This window comes from Gaeumannomyces tritici (assembly GCF_000145635.1).
Source record: "Gaeumannomyces tritici R3-111a-1 unplaced genomic scaffold supercont2.6, whole genome shotgun sequence".
Lineage (NCBI taxonomy): Eukaryota > Fungi > Ascomycota > Sordariomycetes > Magnaporthales > Magnaporthaceae > Gaeumannomyces > Gaeumannomyces tritici.
Window position 1 is genome coordinate 682,269 of NW_008804550.1, and position 13,772 is coordinate 696,040.

The 13,772-nt window shown below is 60.5% G+C and overlaps 6 protein-coding genes across 6 annotated transcripts; 3 read left to right on the top strand and 3 right to left on the bottom strand.

Annotated features, from left to right (window-relative positions):
* Window positions 1-696: 696 nt before the first annotated feature.
* GGTG_10591 (G-protein coupled receptor) lies at window positions 697-3,133 on the top strand. The gene is made up of 4 exons (XM_009228465.1): window positions 697-1,054; window positions 1,123-1,321; window positions 1,429-1,635; window positions 1,831-3,133. The coding sequence occupies exons 1-4, from the start codon at window positions 762-764 to the stop codon at window positions 2,914-2,916; spliced, it is 1,785 nt and encodes a 594-aa protein (XP_009226729.1). The 5' UTR covers window positions 697-761; the 3' UTR covers window positions 2,917-3,133.
* A 33-nt stretch (window positions 3,134-3,166) lies between these two features.
* GGTG_10592 (hypothetical protein) lies at window positions 3,167-4,679 on the bottom strand. The gene is made up of 2 exons (XM_009228466.1): window positions 3,951-4,679; window positions 3,167-3,852 (listed from the first exon to the last, which is right to left on the bottom strand). Exons 1-2 carry the CDS (start codon window positions 4,331-4,333, stop codon window positions 3,306-3,308), a joined length of 930 nt encoding a protein of 309 aa, XP_009226730.1. The 5' UTR covers window positions 4,334-4,679; the 3' UTR covers window positions 3,167-3,305.
* A 294-nt stretch (window positions 4,680-4,973) lies between these two features.
* GGTG_10593 (hypothetical protein) lies at window positions 4,974-7,502 on the bottom strand. The gene is made up of 2 exons (XM_009228467.1): window positions 5,371-7,502; window positions 4,974-5,295 (listed from the first exon to the last, which is right to left on the bottom strand). Exons 1-2 carry the CDS (start codon window positions 6,966-6,968, stop codon window positions 5,154-5,156), a joined length of 1,740 nt encoding a protein of 579 aa, XP_009226731.1. The 5' UTR covers window positions 6,969-7,502; the 3' UTR covers window positions 4,974-5,153.
* A 317-nt stretch (window positions 7,503-7,819) lies between these two features.
* Window positions 7,820-8,513, bottom strand: GGTG_10594 (hypothetical protein; the record flags this gene model as incomplete). The annotated part of the gene is made up of 2 exons (XM_009228468.1): window positions 7,820-8,292; window positions 8,369-8,513. The coding sequence occupies 2 exons, from the start codon at window positions 8,511-8,513 to the stop codon at window positions 7,820-7,822; spliced, it is 618 nt and encodes a 205-aa protein (XP_009226732.1).
* Window positions 8,514-10,290: 1,777 nt separating this feature from the next.
* GGTG_10595 (hypothetical protein) lies at window positions 10,291-11,696 on the top strand (the record flags this gene model as incomplete). The annotated part of the gene is made up of 2 exons (XM_009228469.1): window positions 10,291-10,294; window positions 10,384-11,696. 2 exons carry the CDS (start codon window positions 10,291-10,293, stop codon window positions 11,694-11,696), a joined length of 1,317 nt encoding a protein of 438 aa, XP_009226733.1.
* Window positions 11,697-12,395: 699 nt separating this feature from the next.
* GGTG_10596 (hypothetical protein) lies at window positions 12,396-13,772 on the top strand. Its single transcript, XM_009228470.1, has 2 exons — window positions 12,396-12,962; window positions 13,051-13,772. The coding sequence occupies exons 1-2, from the start codon at window positions 12,523-12,525 to the stop codon at window positions 13,736-13,738; spliced, it is 1,128 nt and encodes a 375-aa protein (XP_009226734.1). The 5' UTR covers window positions 12,396-12,522; the 3' UTR covers window positions 13,739-13,772.

Genomic DNA, 13,772 nt, shown 5'->3' on the forward strand with positions numbered 1-13,772 from the left:
GCGCTGTCGAGTAGGTCACCAAGCTGCACCTCGGTCACGACAATACGCCCGTATCTAGCAAGATCTGCATGGCCCCTACGCCCGAGGAAGCCTGTCCTCGCATATTTTGAGAAGCTAGAAGGGAGGATATCCCTAGATAGGTGCAGGGCAGGCTCTAAGGATTAACCATCCCGCCCGATATACCGTCGAATCAACGGCTTGCTCGACCTTCTAGCGCCTGGGCGAGAAAGGTGGGTAAGACGTCCAATAGCTTACGGGTGAGAATGATGAACAGGGCGATCCTCCCCTCCTCTTTGGTTGCCCCTGGGCGGCAAACCCACCAGGGCCCTCAGCTTACCAGGACGGCACCACTTCGCCTAGAAGCCCAGCCCACTACGAGGAAGCCGCTGCAATTCGACGGCAACTGAAACCTGCGGCCGAGCAATAACACGAGTTCAGTCGGGAACCTGCCCCTCCACTCCCATCAGGCACCAGGCCACCCTCCCCGTCCTGACCGGATTCGACAGCGACTAGCGACTCAGCCGCCCCAGCGTGCTGCACGCCATCCCTCGCTTTCCGCATCCCTTATTTGTCGCCGATCACACCCTCCATCTTCTTGCCTGGGCCCAACCGTCGAGCCCTGCACGCCACCAACCCTCCCTCCCCATTTTGTTTACCCCGGGCCCCCCCTTGGCAACCCACACCAACTAGGTTTCCCCAGAGGGGCCGCTGGATATAATCCCGATATCATACCACCACGCCGCACCTCCCGCATATACACCATGGCAGACACAACGACAGGGCCGTTGTCGACAGAGATGGCCTTCACTGTCGAGCAGCGCCACATTCTCGCGACCCTGGAGCGGGCCGGGGGGGCTTTGTCCCTGGTCGGGGTTGTGCTGATCTTCATCACCTTTTACTGGTCGAAGCGCATACGGACGATCCCCAACCACTTTATCCTGTTCGCCTCCATCGCCAACATCGGCGCCAGCGTTGCCAGCATCATCGCCCTGGACGGCATCGAGCAAGGCGAGGACTCGGGCCTCTGCCAAACACAGGCGTTTCTTTTCGAGATGTGAGTCGAGAGGGGGGCCGCTTGACACGCTTCAGGGCTCATGGCTAACACGTTCCTTTGATCAACAGGTTTATGCAGGCCGACCCCTGGTGGTCTGCTGCCATGGCCATCAACGTCTACATGGTGTTTTTCAGAGGCCACAACCCGTCGAGCTTTCGGCGCCAACTCTGGGTCTACAACGCCCTCTGCTTCGGAGTGCCAGCCGTTCCCGCATTCATCTGCCTTCTGGTCCGGCCCAACGGAAGACCCATGTACGGCGATTCAATTGTAAGTCTTTGCCGTTGTCGGGCGCGCTTGGGGATCCTTGGCGCAAAACAAGAAATAGCCGACACCCTGCTGACCAAGGCTGTACGGCGAAACCTTGATCTTTTTAGCTCTGGTGCTGGATCAACCACGAATGGAGCTCCCTGCGAATCTACACATACTACCTGCCAATATGGCTCTGCATCGCTCTGTCGGCTGTGATATATTTTGCCGTCGGCTACCAGGTGTTTCACCAGCGCAACCAGCTGCGGAACTTGACACTCAGCAACCAGGCCAAGGAGGGCTCCGCGTCCGATGTCCGCGACTCGGCTGAGAAGGTGAGTGTCAGCGTCCACGCTACTCTTAGGTAACAGTTTGCCGCGCTCGACTGCTTCCGAATCACTTGGTCTTTCCAGCTACCGAGGGGGCGTCTGCGTTGTTTCTGAGCGTTCTCCGCTTCGGCATCAAGTCTCGGCTGTTGGCACGGTCGGGAGAAACACTTGAACTAGGAGCTGACCTAGTCGCGACTTTAGAACCTCACAAGCAACGGTAGTTACTGGGGCACCGTTACCACCGAGGTCCAAGTCACGACGAGCAGCAAGGATCCATGCTGCGACGGCCATCCCGGAGACGTCGAATCGCCGCCGCCAACCCCTCCGGGCGGCGCAGCGCCGTCCGACCCCCGCTACCACACGTGGGGTAATGCGCACATGGGTCCTCTATATGACGAAGAGAGAGGCGAGCCATCTTCGCCAGCTGCAGAGCCCTGCGGCGGCTCTTCGGCCAAGCCAATGAGCCCATACATACCCGCCTTCCCATACCCGCCGTCGGACCGGTGCTTGAGGAGGGATTCGGACGGCGAAGGCGCCGCCCCGACGCGTCACCTGCCAATGTCGCCGCCGCCGCCTCCAAACTTCCACAGCACCTCGGTCGTCTCCTCGGGCTGCGGCGTGCGCAAGAAGAAGGAGGACGAGCCCGCGTCGGCGGCGGCGCTGCGGCGGTTCTGGGCCCCGGGCCGGCACATCAAGGCCAAGCTGCGGCACTTGGACCCGGTCAAGCTGGCGTACCTGCGCACGTCCTTCGTGTTCGCCATCTCGGTGCTCGTGACGTGGACGCCCAGCAGCATCAACCGGGTCTACAACCTCATCTACCCGGACAAGGTCAGCTACCCGCTCAACCTAGCGAGCGCTGCCGTGCTGCCGCTCCAGGGCGTCTGGAACGCCGTCATCTACTTCTCGACCAGCTGGAAGGTCCTGCGTCAGGAGTGGGAGGACCTGTGCCGCCACACGCCGTGGCTCCGCCGCCTCGTCGCGTCCGTGAGCGGCTGGTTCCGCAAGGGAAATCGGGCGAGCGGCGGGGGTGGTGTCGTCGGGGCCGCCGCGCTTGCGATACCGGGCACCACCGCGGGAGGCCCGCCCAGGAGCCCGCTCGACGGGCCCTGCCACCTTGACCGCTACGACCTGGGAGGCCCCGGAGGCGGCGTCCCTCTGAGCCCGCTGGGCCGGGTCGCGTCGAGGCAGCCGAGCAACGTCGACGTCGACCTGAGCCCGCGCTCCTCCAACCGGACCAACAACGTCCGGGTGCAGCGCGGCGGGGATCTAGACCTCAGCAGCTTCTAGGGATCTGCCGAGGGTGTTTTTTTTGAGGGGGGGTTTCGTTTCATTTGATGCCTCTCCGGAGTGTCTGTTACTTTCTTGTGCGATGAAATCCGCCATGCTTGCACATACCCCATTACACCGATTCGCCCCGAGTGTCTGCCGTATATCCTTGTTTCTGCTTGCTTGATGGATCGATGGGCTTCACGACATATTCTCTCGGTGGAAGCTGTCGCAGGCGGCACAGCTCCTGTTTACTACAGTTCATGTACATGTACAGGTTCACTTCAAGAGTTTTGCTGGCGGTCTGGGAGGTGTAGCTATGAAACTTGTTATGCCAATCTACCTAATCAGATATAGTACGCCCCAACCTATACCGACCTATTCGTCCCCCCTTATCAAAAACACCCCTCTCACTCCGTGTCCTCGGGGTGGAACACCAGCGCGCGCACCTCGAGGCTCTCCCTCGCCGGCGCGTCGGCGGGCGCGTCCGGGTCCGCAAACGCCGTGTGCGGCACGCGCCTGGCGCGCCCGTCCACCTTTGAGTCGAAGCACTTGATGAGCAGAACCTCGTCCGGCGCCATGGCGCTCTTATAGAACCACCTCTGCCCCTCGTCGAATCGGACCTGGAGCGTCTCCCCCTTGCGGGTAGGGTAGATGAGGCCCGTGGGGACCAGGTCCTCCTCGCGCACGCTGCGGGCCTCGGCCACGGCGAGCGGGTCGCGGTCGACGCGCCGGATGGGCCGCCACACGTTGATGATCTGCACGCGGCCGCGCAGGAGCGTGGCGGCCTCGTCCGGCAGGTGGTGCGGCACGCGGCTGAGCGAGGCGGCGTAGGACTGGTCGATGTGCACGCGCTGGATGGGGCCGCGGAGTGGGGCGCCGCCGGGGGTGGTGGCGCCGTCGGGGGTTGGGCGGCGGACGGTGTGGTCGAAGATGAAGACGCGGGAGGCGCCGGTGCTTTGTTTTTTTCGGTCATTTTAGGATTTTTTTTTTTTCTCTCTTTCGCTTCTATATTGTATGTTCATGTATGTAAGCTGGTTCACCAAGGCACTTACACGTCCTTGAGCAGCTGCTCCGTCTCGGGGTAGTAGCTCCCCCTGATCTTGTCCTCGTCGACAAACTCCTTCTCGGTCGCGACGTGCCGGTGGAACTGGAAGCCGCTGCCGTCGAGCGTGTGCCGCTCGTCGGAGCCGCGCACGTCGCGGATCAGCATGTCGTGCGGCTCCACGGGCCGATCGTACGTCTCGGGCCGGTCGGTGTAGGTCGGGTGCGGCGGCGACCCGTCGGCGTTGGGCTTGTAGAAGTTGAGCGTCGTGCGCACGTCGCGGGCCTGCGGCGCGGGCTTGGCGGCGGCGGTCTGCAGCTGCTGGGCGGTGGGCGCCGGGGCGCCGCCAAGGCTCAGGGCCGAGGAGGGGAGCTGGACTGCGGCGGTGGCCATTTTTGATATATGGGGTGTTAGTGTTGCTGGGAGATATGTAGAGAGCTAGTGTTTGGGGTTTGGGGGTCTGCTGCTGTTGTGACTACCTAGACACTCTCCCAGCGATGGTTACGACGACCTCCTTTTGTACAAGACCGACCACCTACCTAGTCCCCATAACGACCCCTAGAGTCTTGGCCTCGCGGGAACTAAGTTGCGCCAAACTCCGTCGCGGATTCTCGCGTTTGTAATCCTCGGGCCGTTATCGAGCCATGGCGGCGCGCGACCCCGCATCACGCAATGGCCAGGCAAGGTGTCGATGCTGGGTGATTGGTGATCAAAGGGGCCAATAGGAAGGACAGGGTGTTGCGCAGTATTGGTGTGCAGGTCATTTGTTTTCCCCTTGGGCTAACGGAAGTCAGGCATTTCAAATCGAATCCCAAGCGGGGCTTGAGTCTTCCCGGTGAACTACATCATATGCCTGTTCTGGAAACATCTGTGGTGCGCCCCACACCCGACGGTCTGTCGGAACTTGAGCTGGCTAGTGTAGTTCCGTGGCCGCTAGCACATTCACCAACTGTCGACTGTCAATAACCTTTGCCGTCATCATGCGTGTACTGTTGGCACCGCCCAACCAGAGGGGATAGCATTGTGTATGCATGAGAAGACGTCATGACTATGCGGTTGGCTCTTTGCACATGGAATTGGTGGATTAGAAATGCGCAAAGGAACCTGCTGCAAAGCCGCGCAATAAAGCATTGGAATCCTAATTATTCCGTCTAGCTGCTGTAGCCATTCTACCCAACTCGCGTTTCAAACAGTCCAATACATGTTTGCTCTGCTACTCTCCAACGGGGACGTGGACGAGCTTTGTGACTGTCAAGCCGTCTGCTAGGGTCTCTGTTTTCTCCTCCAGTCTATAGCCGCGCCAGCGCGGGATGAATATAGTCCATAGATACCAGTATATAAATCCGAATATGAGACTACATGCGGGAAAACGAGGCCAGGTGTTAGCAATATCTCGACATATGGACCGTGGTTCGGCAGAGGTGACTCACATGGATACTCCAACGGCGGCGTACGTGGCATACCACAACCCGCCGGCAGGCGGGTCAGTCGGAGGAAAAAACGGCGCCGCGATGAGAGCCACAGCCAGCGTCGCCCTGAGCACCACGGCCGGGACCCAAGCCCTGAACGGCCTCTTGAGGTCTGGCCGCTTATGCCGCAGCCACAGCAGGCCCAAGGCCAGCGCCAGCGCCATGAACTGACCCGGGTACGCCTCGACCTCGAGGATGAAGGAGTAGACCTGCCTCGACGGCGGCAGCACGATGACGAGGGAGGACGTGACGAGGAGCAGGGCCAGCCCGCCCAGCGGCGACCCGAACGGGCGCGTCGACGACAGCGCGCCCGAGAAGGGCAGCAGGCCCTGGCGCGCGACCTCCTGCTTGACGCGGGCGAGCGAGAAGGCCACGACGAGCACGTTGCCCGCGGCCGAGAGCGCCACGGCCAGCGGGAGCGCGACGCGCCCGACGGCCGGGCCGAAGACGCGCCCAAAGAAGAGCGCGGCCACCAGCTCGCCGCTGGCCTTGATCTCGGCCGCGGGCACGACGGCCAGGTAGGCGACGTTGATGAGGAGGTACAGGCCGCACGCCGTCAGGAGCGCGGCGCGCGTGACGAACCGCAGCGTCCGGACCGGGTCCCGCACCTCGTTGAGCACGTTGTTGGCGTTCTCGAGCCCCGCGAACGAATAGAAGACCTTGAAGAGCGACGTCGCCATGGCGCCCCAGCTCCAGTTGCTGCCTTCCCAGAGCCCGTCCCAGCTCAGCGTCCGCTGGTCCTCTGGGGTGTCGCTTCCGTCCAAGAGGAGCCCTGCCGCCCGCGGTGTGTGGCCGGCCGGCCGCAGGGCTACGACGTACAGCCCGCAGAGGATCATGAAGACGACGACGCCGACCTTGATCCACCCCAGCCAGTTCTGCAGCCTCACACCGAAGCGGGGGAAGACGCCGTGTATGACCACGACCGTCGCCAGGAGCGACACGGCGACCCCCTTGCGCAACAAGTCGCTCACCTCGTCTCCGTAGCCCAGCGCGAACAGGACGTACTGGCTGAACACGACGCAGTTGCTGGCCGAGAAGCCCAGGAGCACGGTGACGACGGCGAAGATGGTGGTGGCCAGCAGGCGCGGGCGGCGGTACGTGAACTCGAGGTAGACCTTGTCGCCGCCCGACCGCGGCAGCATGCAGCCGTACTCGAGCGCCACCGACAGGCCGCACGCCGCCACGACGGCGCCGGCCGCCCACAGCGACAGCGCCAGGCCCGGGCTGCCCGCGGACCTGAGGACGGCGCCGGGCGTCGCGAAGATGCCGCTGCCGATGACGCGCGATATCACCAGCACGTAGGCGCTGCCCCGCCCCAGCGTCCGTCCCGCCGGCGACGCCTCGGGTAGTACGTCGTCCTCGACGGCGCGCGACGGTCGTGTCTCGCTGTAGAGTGCCAACTCGGCCGCCTGCTCCGACACGAGCGTGGATCGTGACGAGGCGAGGGAGGCCTTGGACGAGGCAGATCCGCGTCGCGGGGTCGAGGCGGACGCGGGCGTGTCCGAGGCCGAGGATGTGGAGAGCAGCGGCTGCTGCTCCGGGCTCGAGTGGTGGCTCATCTTGGTGCTGTCTGTGATGCGGTTGATGGGGTGTTCCCGCTTCCCGCACCGAGGGGGTCGTGGATGGCACGCGCTGCTGGCCAACGCGAGGGCATATAAGGGCTGCTCCCAGAAAAGTCAAGCTCGGATAGCAAGATCGGATTCGCCGACGCAAACGCACCCCAACAAACACCTGTCTCGTTCGTGGGAGCAAGTCTCAACCGTTGCAGCAAGGCCATGTATCGTGGTTGCAGCCATGAAGCCGGTCCACGACGGGCGTCAGCCCTCACTGACAGCAGCAATGGCGATATGGCATCTGACAGCATCACGGTTCCGCCGTCGGGGCCAAAAGAAGCCGGCGCCTGACAAATTCGCATCATGGAGTGAGTGCCCGGGGGGCCCTGTTTGTCAGAAGGGGGCAGTCGGGGTTCAGTCGGATTTTGTCTTGTTGCTCAGGCGTATTCTGCATTGCGCAATCCCAACTGTTTCAGGCCGTCCTAGGCGCAATTCTGAGCGGTGCCCTTCGCGTCATTATCTTATCGATGGCGAGCTCTCGGACTCTTGGCGGGGGTTAAAAGATGCAAGGAGCTCGGGGGTGGGACCAACTGATAGACTGATATGTAGGCTGACTACCTGGTGCCTGTGCTCTGAATGTACAGTGCGCAGCCACTTGCTGTGCCCGTCCTTGATTCCGTTTTAGGCTTGCACAATTCGCTATACCCATACATATCGAAATACGTCCTGGTGTTGCCGAAACTGGCGATGGTCCACCTACCTTATTCCTACCCAAAACGACGCCTAGCCTCCGCCGTCTGAAATATCCTGCTACCAACCGTTCCCACCACGACGTGATGGGCCAGAAAGTCCGCTTTTTAGGTATAACCATCGACGATACCATAAGCCAAACCAAACCGTGCCCTCGATTTGTCCCAGGCACCTCCAGCTGCCATGCCGTCCTGCGATTTAAGGCTTTCGAGGCCCATCATCAACGCCGCCAGGCCGTGGCGCCACACCCACAACTCGGCTGCAAACACCTCCCTCCCCGGCGCCGTCGCCGGTGAGCCAAAACGCGACGCCGAATTCGCCCATCCCATTGTCCCACGCCATCTCCTTCTGCCGGCAGAGGGCGCAGCTCCGCTCCACGAAACATGTCCCTGAAGCCCGGCCGCGGGACGCGCGCGCAACCTGGAGGTACCCGCCCACCCCCAGAAGCAGACCGGGCTCGGCGGCGGGCCCTGGCGACATGTAGGGTGCCGTAGAAGTCGGCGGTGATGACCGCGGCCGCCAGCGCCACCTTGGGGCCGCTTGTGCACCATGATCGAGGGCGTGGTGTGCAGCACGATGACTGTCCCACATGAGCCACGTGCGGTGCCGATGTCAGGGCGGAGATCGCGAGGTGTGGTGGCCATAGACAAAGGCACGGGCGATGTCGACACCATCGACTTCGAAGCGGGTGTCGTCTAAGACGATGCTCGTGTTGGCCAGCCCCATATCGTGGAGCAGGATCGACACCACCAGGACCTCCGTGTCGATGACCTCGGGCACTATGCCGGGCAGGCGGTCCATGAGCAGAAGGCAAAGAACACATTGCGCATACAGTGGGCAAGCATCGCGGAGAGGATATTCGACTTGGCATAGTTATAGCTGCCTCGGCCAGGGGCGTGTGTGGGGATTGTGATCTCAAGCGAGGCGAAGCTCACAGTGGAAAAGGAAAAGACGACGTGCTGCTACTCTTCTGGCTTTGGCGATCTGCCCGGCTAAGAACAACCCGGCTATGTTAACTAAGTATTTAAACATTTGTAATGACGAGTCTACCCAGGTACTCATACAGCCTAGAATGAAAGCTTGAAAGCAGCAAGGCCAAAAACGCGGACACTCATACGTCCTCTCAAGCGTCTAGCCTCTGCCTGGTTAAACTATCAGATCCTCGTTCACCTCTAAAAGGAGATATTTCAAACGATGCTATGCTATACCACCTGATCACATGGACGCTTTGCTATAGCGCGGAATACAGTTGAAAATAACACTATTATTTGAATAATTGATAACTCTGAAATGGCCATAAATAAGGATGGTCTCTTTTTGCTTGCTGAGGCTTCGACATGAGCTTCCATCATAACTTGGGACCATGTTTGCAAGTTTGCTGAAAGACTCTTCAACATGGCACACACTCCAGACTTGGGAATGACTGGTTCAGGCGGTAATAAGACGGGGAAAAAATCCCATGTTGCTACCTTTATAAGCCGGCCCCCTCACTCAGCTCATATACCATGTCCCGGACGATCCGTTTTGTTTTCACTCTCGTAGCAGCATAGGGAATGGGTGGTTCGCGTAAGAGTAGGCCGTCATGGATGCGATCAAGTTCGACGGGAACACGATGATGTGTGCCACAAGGCTGAATTCCTGCACCCTACGCATGCGTAGCGACTGCTCCTTCTTTGCCTATCATCCTTTCATATATACGTTTGTCGACAAGGCCCGCAGTTGTGCCTGGTGATGCCAGAAAGCACAGCAGGGAAAGGCTCGCAGTTCGTCCGCCGCTCGCTCCCTTACACTTCGTTCTATATTCATGTGATCTAGAAGTTATCTTTACTCCTTTCGTTAGCAGAGAACCATGGGTGAAAACTGTAGAACAGCAGGCCGTCGGTGTCTTGTTCTTCTTGTCACTCACTCATTCCCGGCAGAAATGACCGATGGCCATCTTCCCAGACAACAACGGAGCTATTCCGACGCATCAAAATCTCAACAGATCTTCAAGCTCACAGGGTTTCTAGTCTCGGATATGTTAAAGCCCGTATCACAGAAGGGCATCTGCCAGCTCTCCGTGCTCGGCGCGACTTTGGTATGCTCACCGTTATCGACGCCGTTCTTGAGTTTCCGTGGCCTGCTGTGCTCAAGGGGGCCTGGGAGACTGCCGAGACATAGAGAGATGACGACGAGGTCCGGAGGTGACAGGGCTGGGCGCCACGTCGGTTAGGGGCAGTAACGGTGAGGGTGTCTTTGTCGAAACGTCAACAATCAAACCCCCAACGGAGAAGTTTATGGTATGTCATGCTGTCAATGTTGAAGGCGCGGGACAGCAGCTAATGGTAGAATAAAACTGGATAGAATCGTTGAGGCTTTCGCTGGGAAAGGGTAAGAGATGTTGAGGGAAGCCGGTGGGGTTGAGGGTTGATATTTTACTACAACGTATCCTTTGGACTAAAGAAAACATAGGATATTTCGCAAGCCCTGGGGCCAGCCCAGCTGGGGTATGGCCCAAACGAAAGATGCCCTGGTATCCAACCAGGGCTATTTTAACTGGGCTGATTTTCGCACTGGGTAATGCCCAATGCTATAGAATATGCGTACGATTTTTCACCTTTCGGCTCCGCCTTCCTCCTTCCCTAAGTGGGACTTTTTGAGCCTGGAGTCTGGAGCCAGCCTTTTCCATAAGCCTTCCTCGACCTCGACCTCAAACCCGACCTCAACCTCGACCACAGCCTCAACCTCAACCTTAACCACGACCACGACCACGACCACGACCACGACCACAACAACGACATAACAACCATGGCCTCCGAGCAGGCTCCAAGCCGGGGGGTTGCCGCCGCTACGGCTTATAAAGACACCAAAATCCGGAGCGAGTTCGACTCCGAGGAGGCAAGCATCATTGGCACCTACGATGTCAAATGCCAGGAAGTGGAGGATCGCTGGCCAGACAAGTGCCAAGGCGGCCTCACCATCACCATCAGCACAACGACGCAGCCTCACATCTTCGTCGGTAACTTCCGCTTGGGCCCGCACAAGGGCATAATGCTCATCTCGGCCAGAAAGTATCGCATCTCGCGGTACAGTGGTCAGCTCGATGACAGGCGCCGCCGCCGGGAGAGGCGCGGAGATCTACAAGAGGGCGGCGGCGAGGCCGGAGAGCCCGCCGCCGAGCTGGACGACGAGGCTGCCGAGCCGATGCCCAGAGACGAGGCAGAGACCCCCGCTGCCGTCATCACTGACCTCGACGAGGAGGTTGTCGAGGTCGAAGCCATCGCGGCCGGAGAGGTACGCGCCGCCGGTATCGTAGAGCTCAACGAGGAGGATGCCGAGATCGCCATGGACGAGGCAGAGGCGCCCGAGGTCATCGTTATCGACAGTGATAGCGACGAAGAGAGCGATGAGATGTCAATCATCGCGGAGGAAGAGGCGCCCAGCCCAATCGTTATCGACAGCGACGAAGAGGCGCCGGGCCCCATCATTATCGAGAGCGACGAGGAGGCCGTCGAGGCGCCTACCATCGAGAGAGAGGCGCCCAGTCCCATCACCATCGACAGCGACAGCAGTGACAGCAGCGACAGCAGCGACAGCAGCGACAGCGACAGCGACGAAGCGGCTGCCGAGGTGCCGGCCACGGCGGAGGGAGAGGCACACGCCCCCATCATCATTGACAGCGACGAGGAGGTTTCCGAGGCGGCGCTGGCTGCGGAATCAGAGGCGCCTGCCTTTGAAGAGTACCACGTTTGCTGCCGCGGCCGCGAGGCCGACACGGGCGACATCCAGCCCGATACCTGGGGCACCATCGCGTTCGCCGACTCCATGTACGAGAGGCTCACCGCCGACCTCGACCTGGGCGCCGCCGGCCGCTTCCGGCTCGTCGGCAGGAAGACGTCGGACCTCGAGAGCTGGCTGAAGGAGGAGGACTGGGCCGACGGCACGGAGGGCAGGCGGGACCCCGAGGTTTATGAGAGGTCCGTCAGCCCCCGCCGCTCCATGTAGAAAGCAGGTGGGATATGGGGGAGGGCTTGGGAAAGGAGAGTCTGTTGGCAGCTGGGCCGGAATTCCATAAAGCTACATGTGCCCACGAAGGCCGCTATTTTTCCTTGGGCTGGTATCTGGTGCAAAGCAAATAGCTTCATATTTTGCGTCCTTTTGCCGTAGCAAAGTTACAACAAAGCTCCAATTCGTTAAAAAATAAATTGGTATCTGGTGCTAAGCAAATGCCGTAGCAAAGTGACAACGAAGCTCCAATTCGTAAAAAGATAGCCAGTGTATATGTAATTTGGTGGTCACGAATTGCAATTTCGGGCCCACCAGGACCGATATAAACATCTCATAGCCCTCGAAGGCACTTTAGATTGGCCCATCTATCCTCGACTTTGCCTCGAGTCCAGTGCTTGGAGGCTTGTCTAGTTCAAATGTCCAGCACCAGGGCTAATTACAAGTGCAATGGGCCAATTAACATCGCACCAATTCAAACCAATCAATCCTTTCAACCAGTTCAGCCCCAGCATGGAGGAGCTATTTTTCGGAAAAGGCGTTCAGCCCAACGCAGGTATCCCTGGAATCAAGCCATGCCAAGACCACGTCTCGGGGCTGATGTCTGCGCTATTCCCATTGTGTACAAGTAAAAGATTGCAAAAAACCTAGGCCCGTTTCCTTTGCCGACATCCCCTCCTGGAAATCTTTAGTGGTTCACCGAGATACACGAACTGATCTTTACCACCACCACCCTTCTCTGCAGAAGAAGCACCTTACAGCCTCATTGACGGCCACAAGTCCTCGCGGGCAGAAGCAACGACGACAAACAGACAACGCCAGCGACATGGCCATCTCACCGCCGACCCCGACCCCGACGCACAACACGCCCACATCGCCACAAGATGCCGATAGGGCGGCGGCGCTGGGCGCGCGGGGGGTGATTGCGCGGCGGGCCATGGTGTACGCGCCCCTGCAGACGCCGTGGACGCAGCCGGCGTCGTGCTCGGGCAACACGCCGACCATCATCGCGGGCACCTGCAACACCAAGAGCGGCTGCTCGGCGTACCCGGCCACGTCGCTCGCGCGCGCGCTCGCGTCGGGCGCCCAGGTCAACCAGCCGCACTTCACCACCTCCAAGTCCATGACCTCGGCCGAGTGCATGCCGCCGGGCTACCTGGCCTTGGAGAGCTTCTACTTCACGTCGGCCCCGGGCTGCCCGACCGGCTTCACGACGGCGGCCACGTCGTCGCTGTACTCGACGCTCAGGGTCGCGTGCTGTCCGAGGTGAGTCTGCTTTTTTGTTGCGTTGCTGCAAGTGGACAGAGGGGTTCTGATGCTGTGACTGGTGCTGACTGGTGCGTCCTCCGAGCAGCAACTATCCCACCGCGACGTGGCTGTCCGGCGAGGGCGTCTGGGACTGCTACGCCATCAAGTCCGTCACCTCGGGCCAGGTTTTCTCGCTCGCCGCGCGCGGCATGATCACCGTTTCGGCCGCCAACCTGGACTTTTGGTACTCGGAGTCCCAGATCGGCACCACGGCCTGGCCCACGGCCACGACGGCCTACGTCCTGCACCCGGCCGTCAACCTCATCTACTCGACAACGACGCCGACCCTCGACGGTGGTAGTTCCAGCGGCTCCTCCTCCTCCTCCTCCGCCGCGGCCGGCGCCTTCACGCTGTTCGGCGTGGGCCTGGCCGCCAGCATCGCCATCGTCGTCGTCATCGCCATCATTGGCATCCTGATCGTCGGCTGTCTGGCCTGCTGCTGCGTCCGCCTGATCCGCGGTGGTCGCAAGACGACGGTTGTCGTGCCGCAGCAGCAACAGCAGGGATACCCGCCGGGGCCGTACTACGGCCAGGTCTACGCGCCGCCGCCGCCGCAGCAGCAGCAGCAGCAGCAGCAACAGCAACAGCAGTACGGACAGCCGCAGCCGCAGCAGCAATACGGACAGCCGCAGCAGGGGCAGTACGCACAGTATCCTCAGCAGGCGCAGGGAGGAACGCCGCCGCCGCCCTTCCAGGAGCAAAAGTATCCGAACACACAGGTGGCACACGCGTGAGCAGGGCGAGCGTTGGGGCTGACGGGCTTGCAAG

Bases quoted from the DNA above. Each gene is read 5' to 3' on its own strand.
- GGTG_10593 (XM_009228467.1), bottom strand. From the start codon at position 6,968: ATGAGCCACCACTCGAGCCCGGAGCAGCAGCCGCTGCTCTCCACATCC. The intron at 5,296-5,370 runs GTGAGTCACCTC...TCCCGCATGTAG, and splicing joins GCCGCCGTTGGAGTATCCAT to TCTCATATTCGGATTTATAT.
- GGTG_10591 (XM_009228465.1), top strand. From the start codon at position 762: ATGGCAGACACAACGACAGGGCCGTTGTCGACAGAGATGGCCTTCACT. The intron at 1,055-1,122 runs GTGAGTCGAGAG...TTTGATCAACAG, and splicing joins CAGGCGTTTCTTTTCGAGAT to GTTTATGCAGGCCGACCCCT. The intron at 1,322-1,428 runs GTAAGTCTTTGC...TGATCTTTTTAG, and splicing joins CCATGTACGGCGATTCAATT to CTCTGGTGCTGGATCAACCA.
- GGTG_10596 (XM_009228470.1), top strand. From the start codon at position 12,523: ATGGCCATCTCACCGCCGACCCCGACCCCGACGCACAACACGCCCACA. The intron at 12,963-13,050 runs GTGAGTCTGCTT...TCCTCCGAGCAG, and splicing joins AGGGTCGCGTGCTGTCCGAG to CAACTATCCCACCGCGACGT.
- GGTG_10592 (XM_009228466.1), bottom strand. From the start codon at position 4,333: ATGGCCACCGCCGCAGTCCAGCTCCCCTCCTCGGCCCTGAGCCTTGGC. The intron at 3,853-3,950 runs GTAAGTGCCTTG...AAAAAAACAAAG, and splicing joins GAGCAGCTGCTCAAGGACGT to CACCGGCGCCTCCCGCGTCT.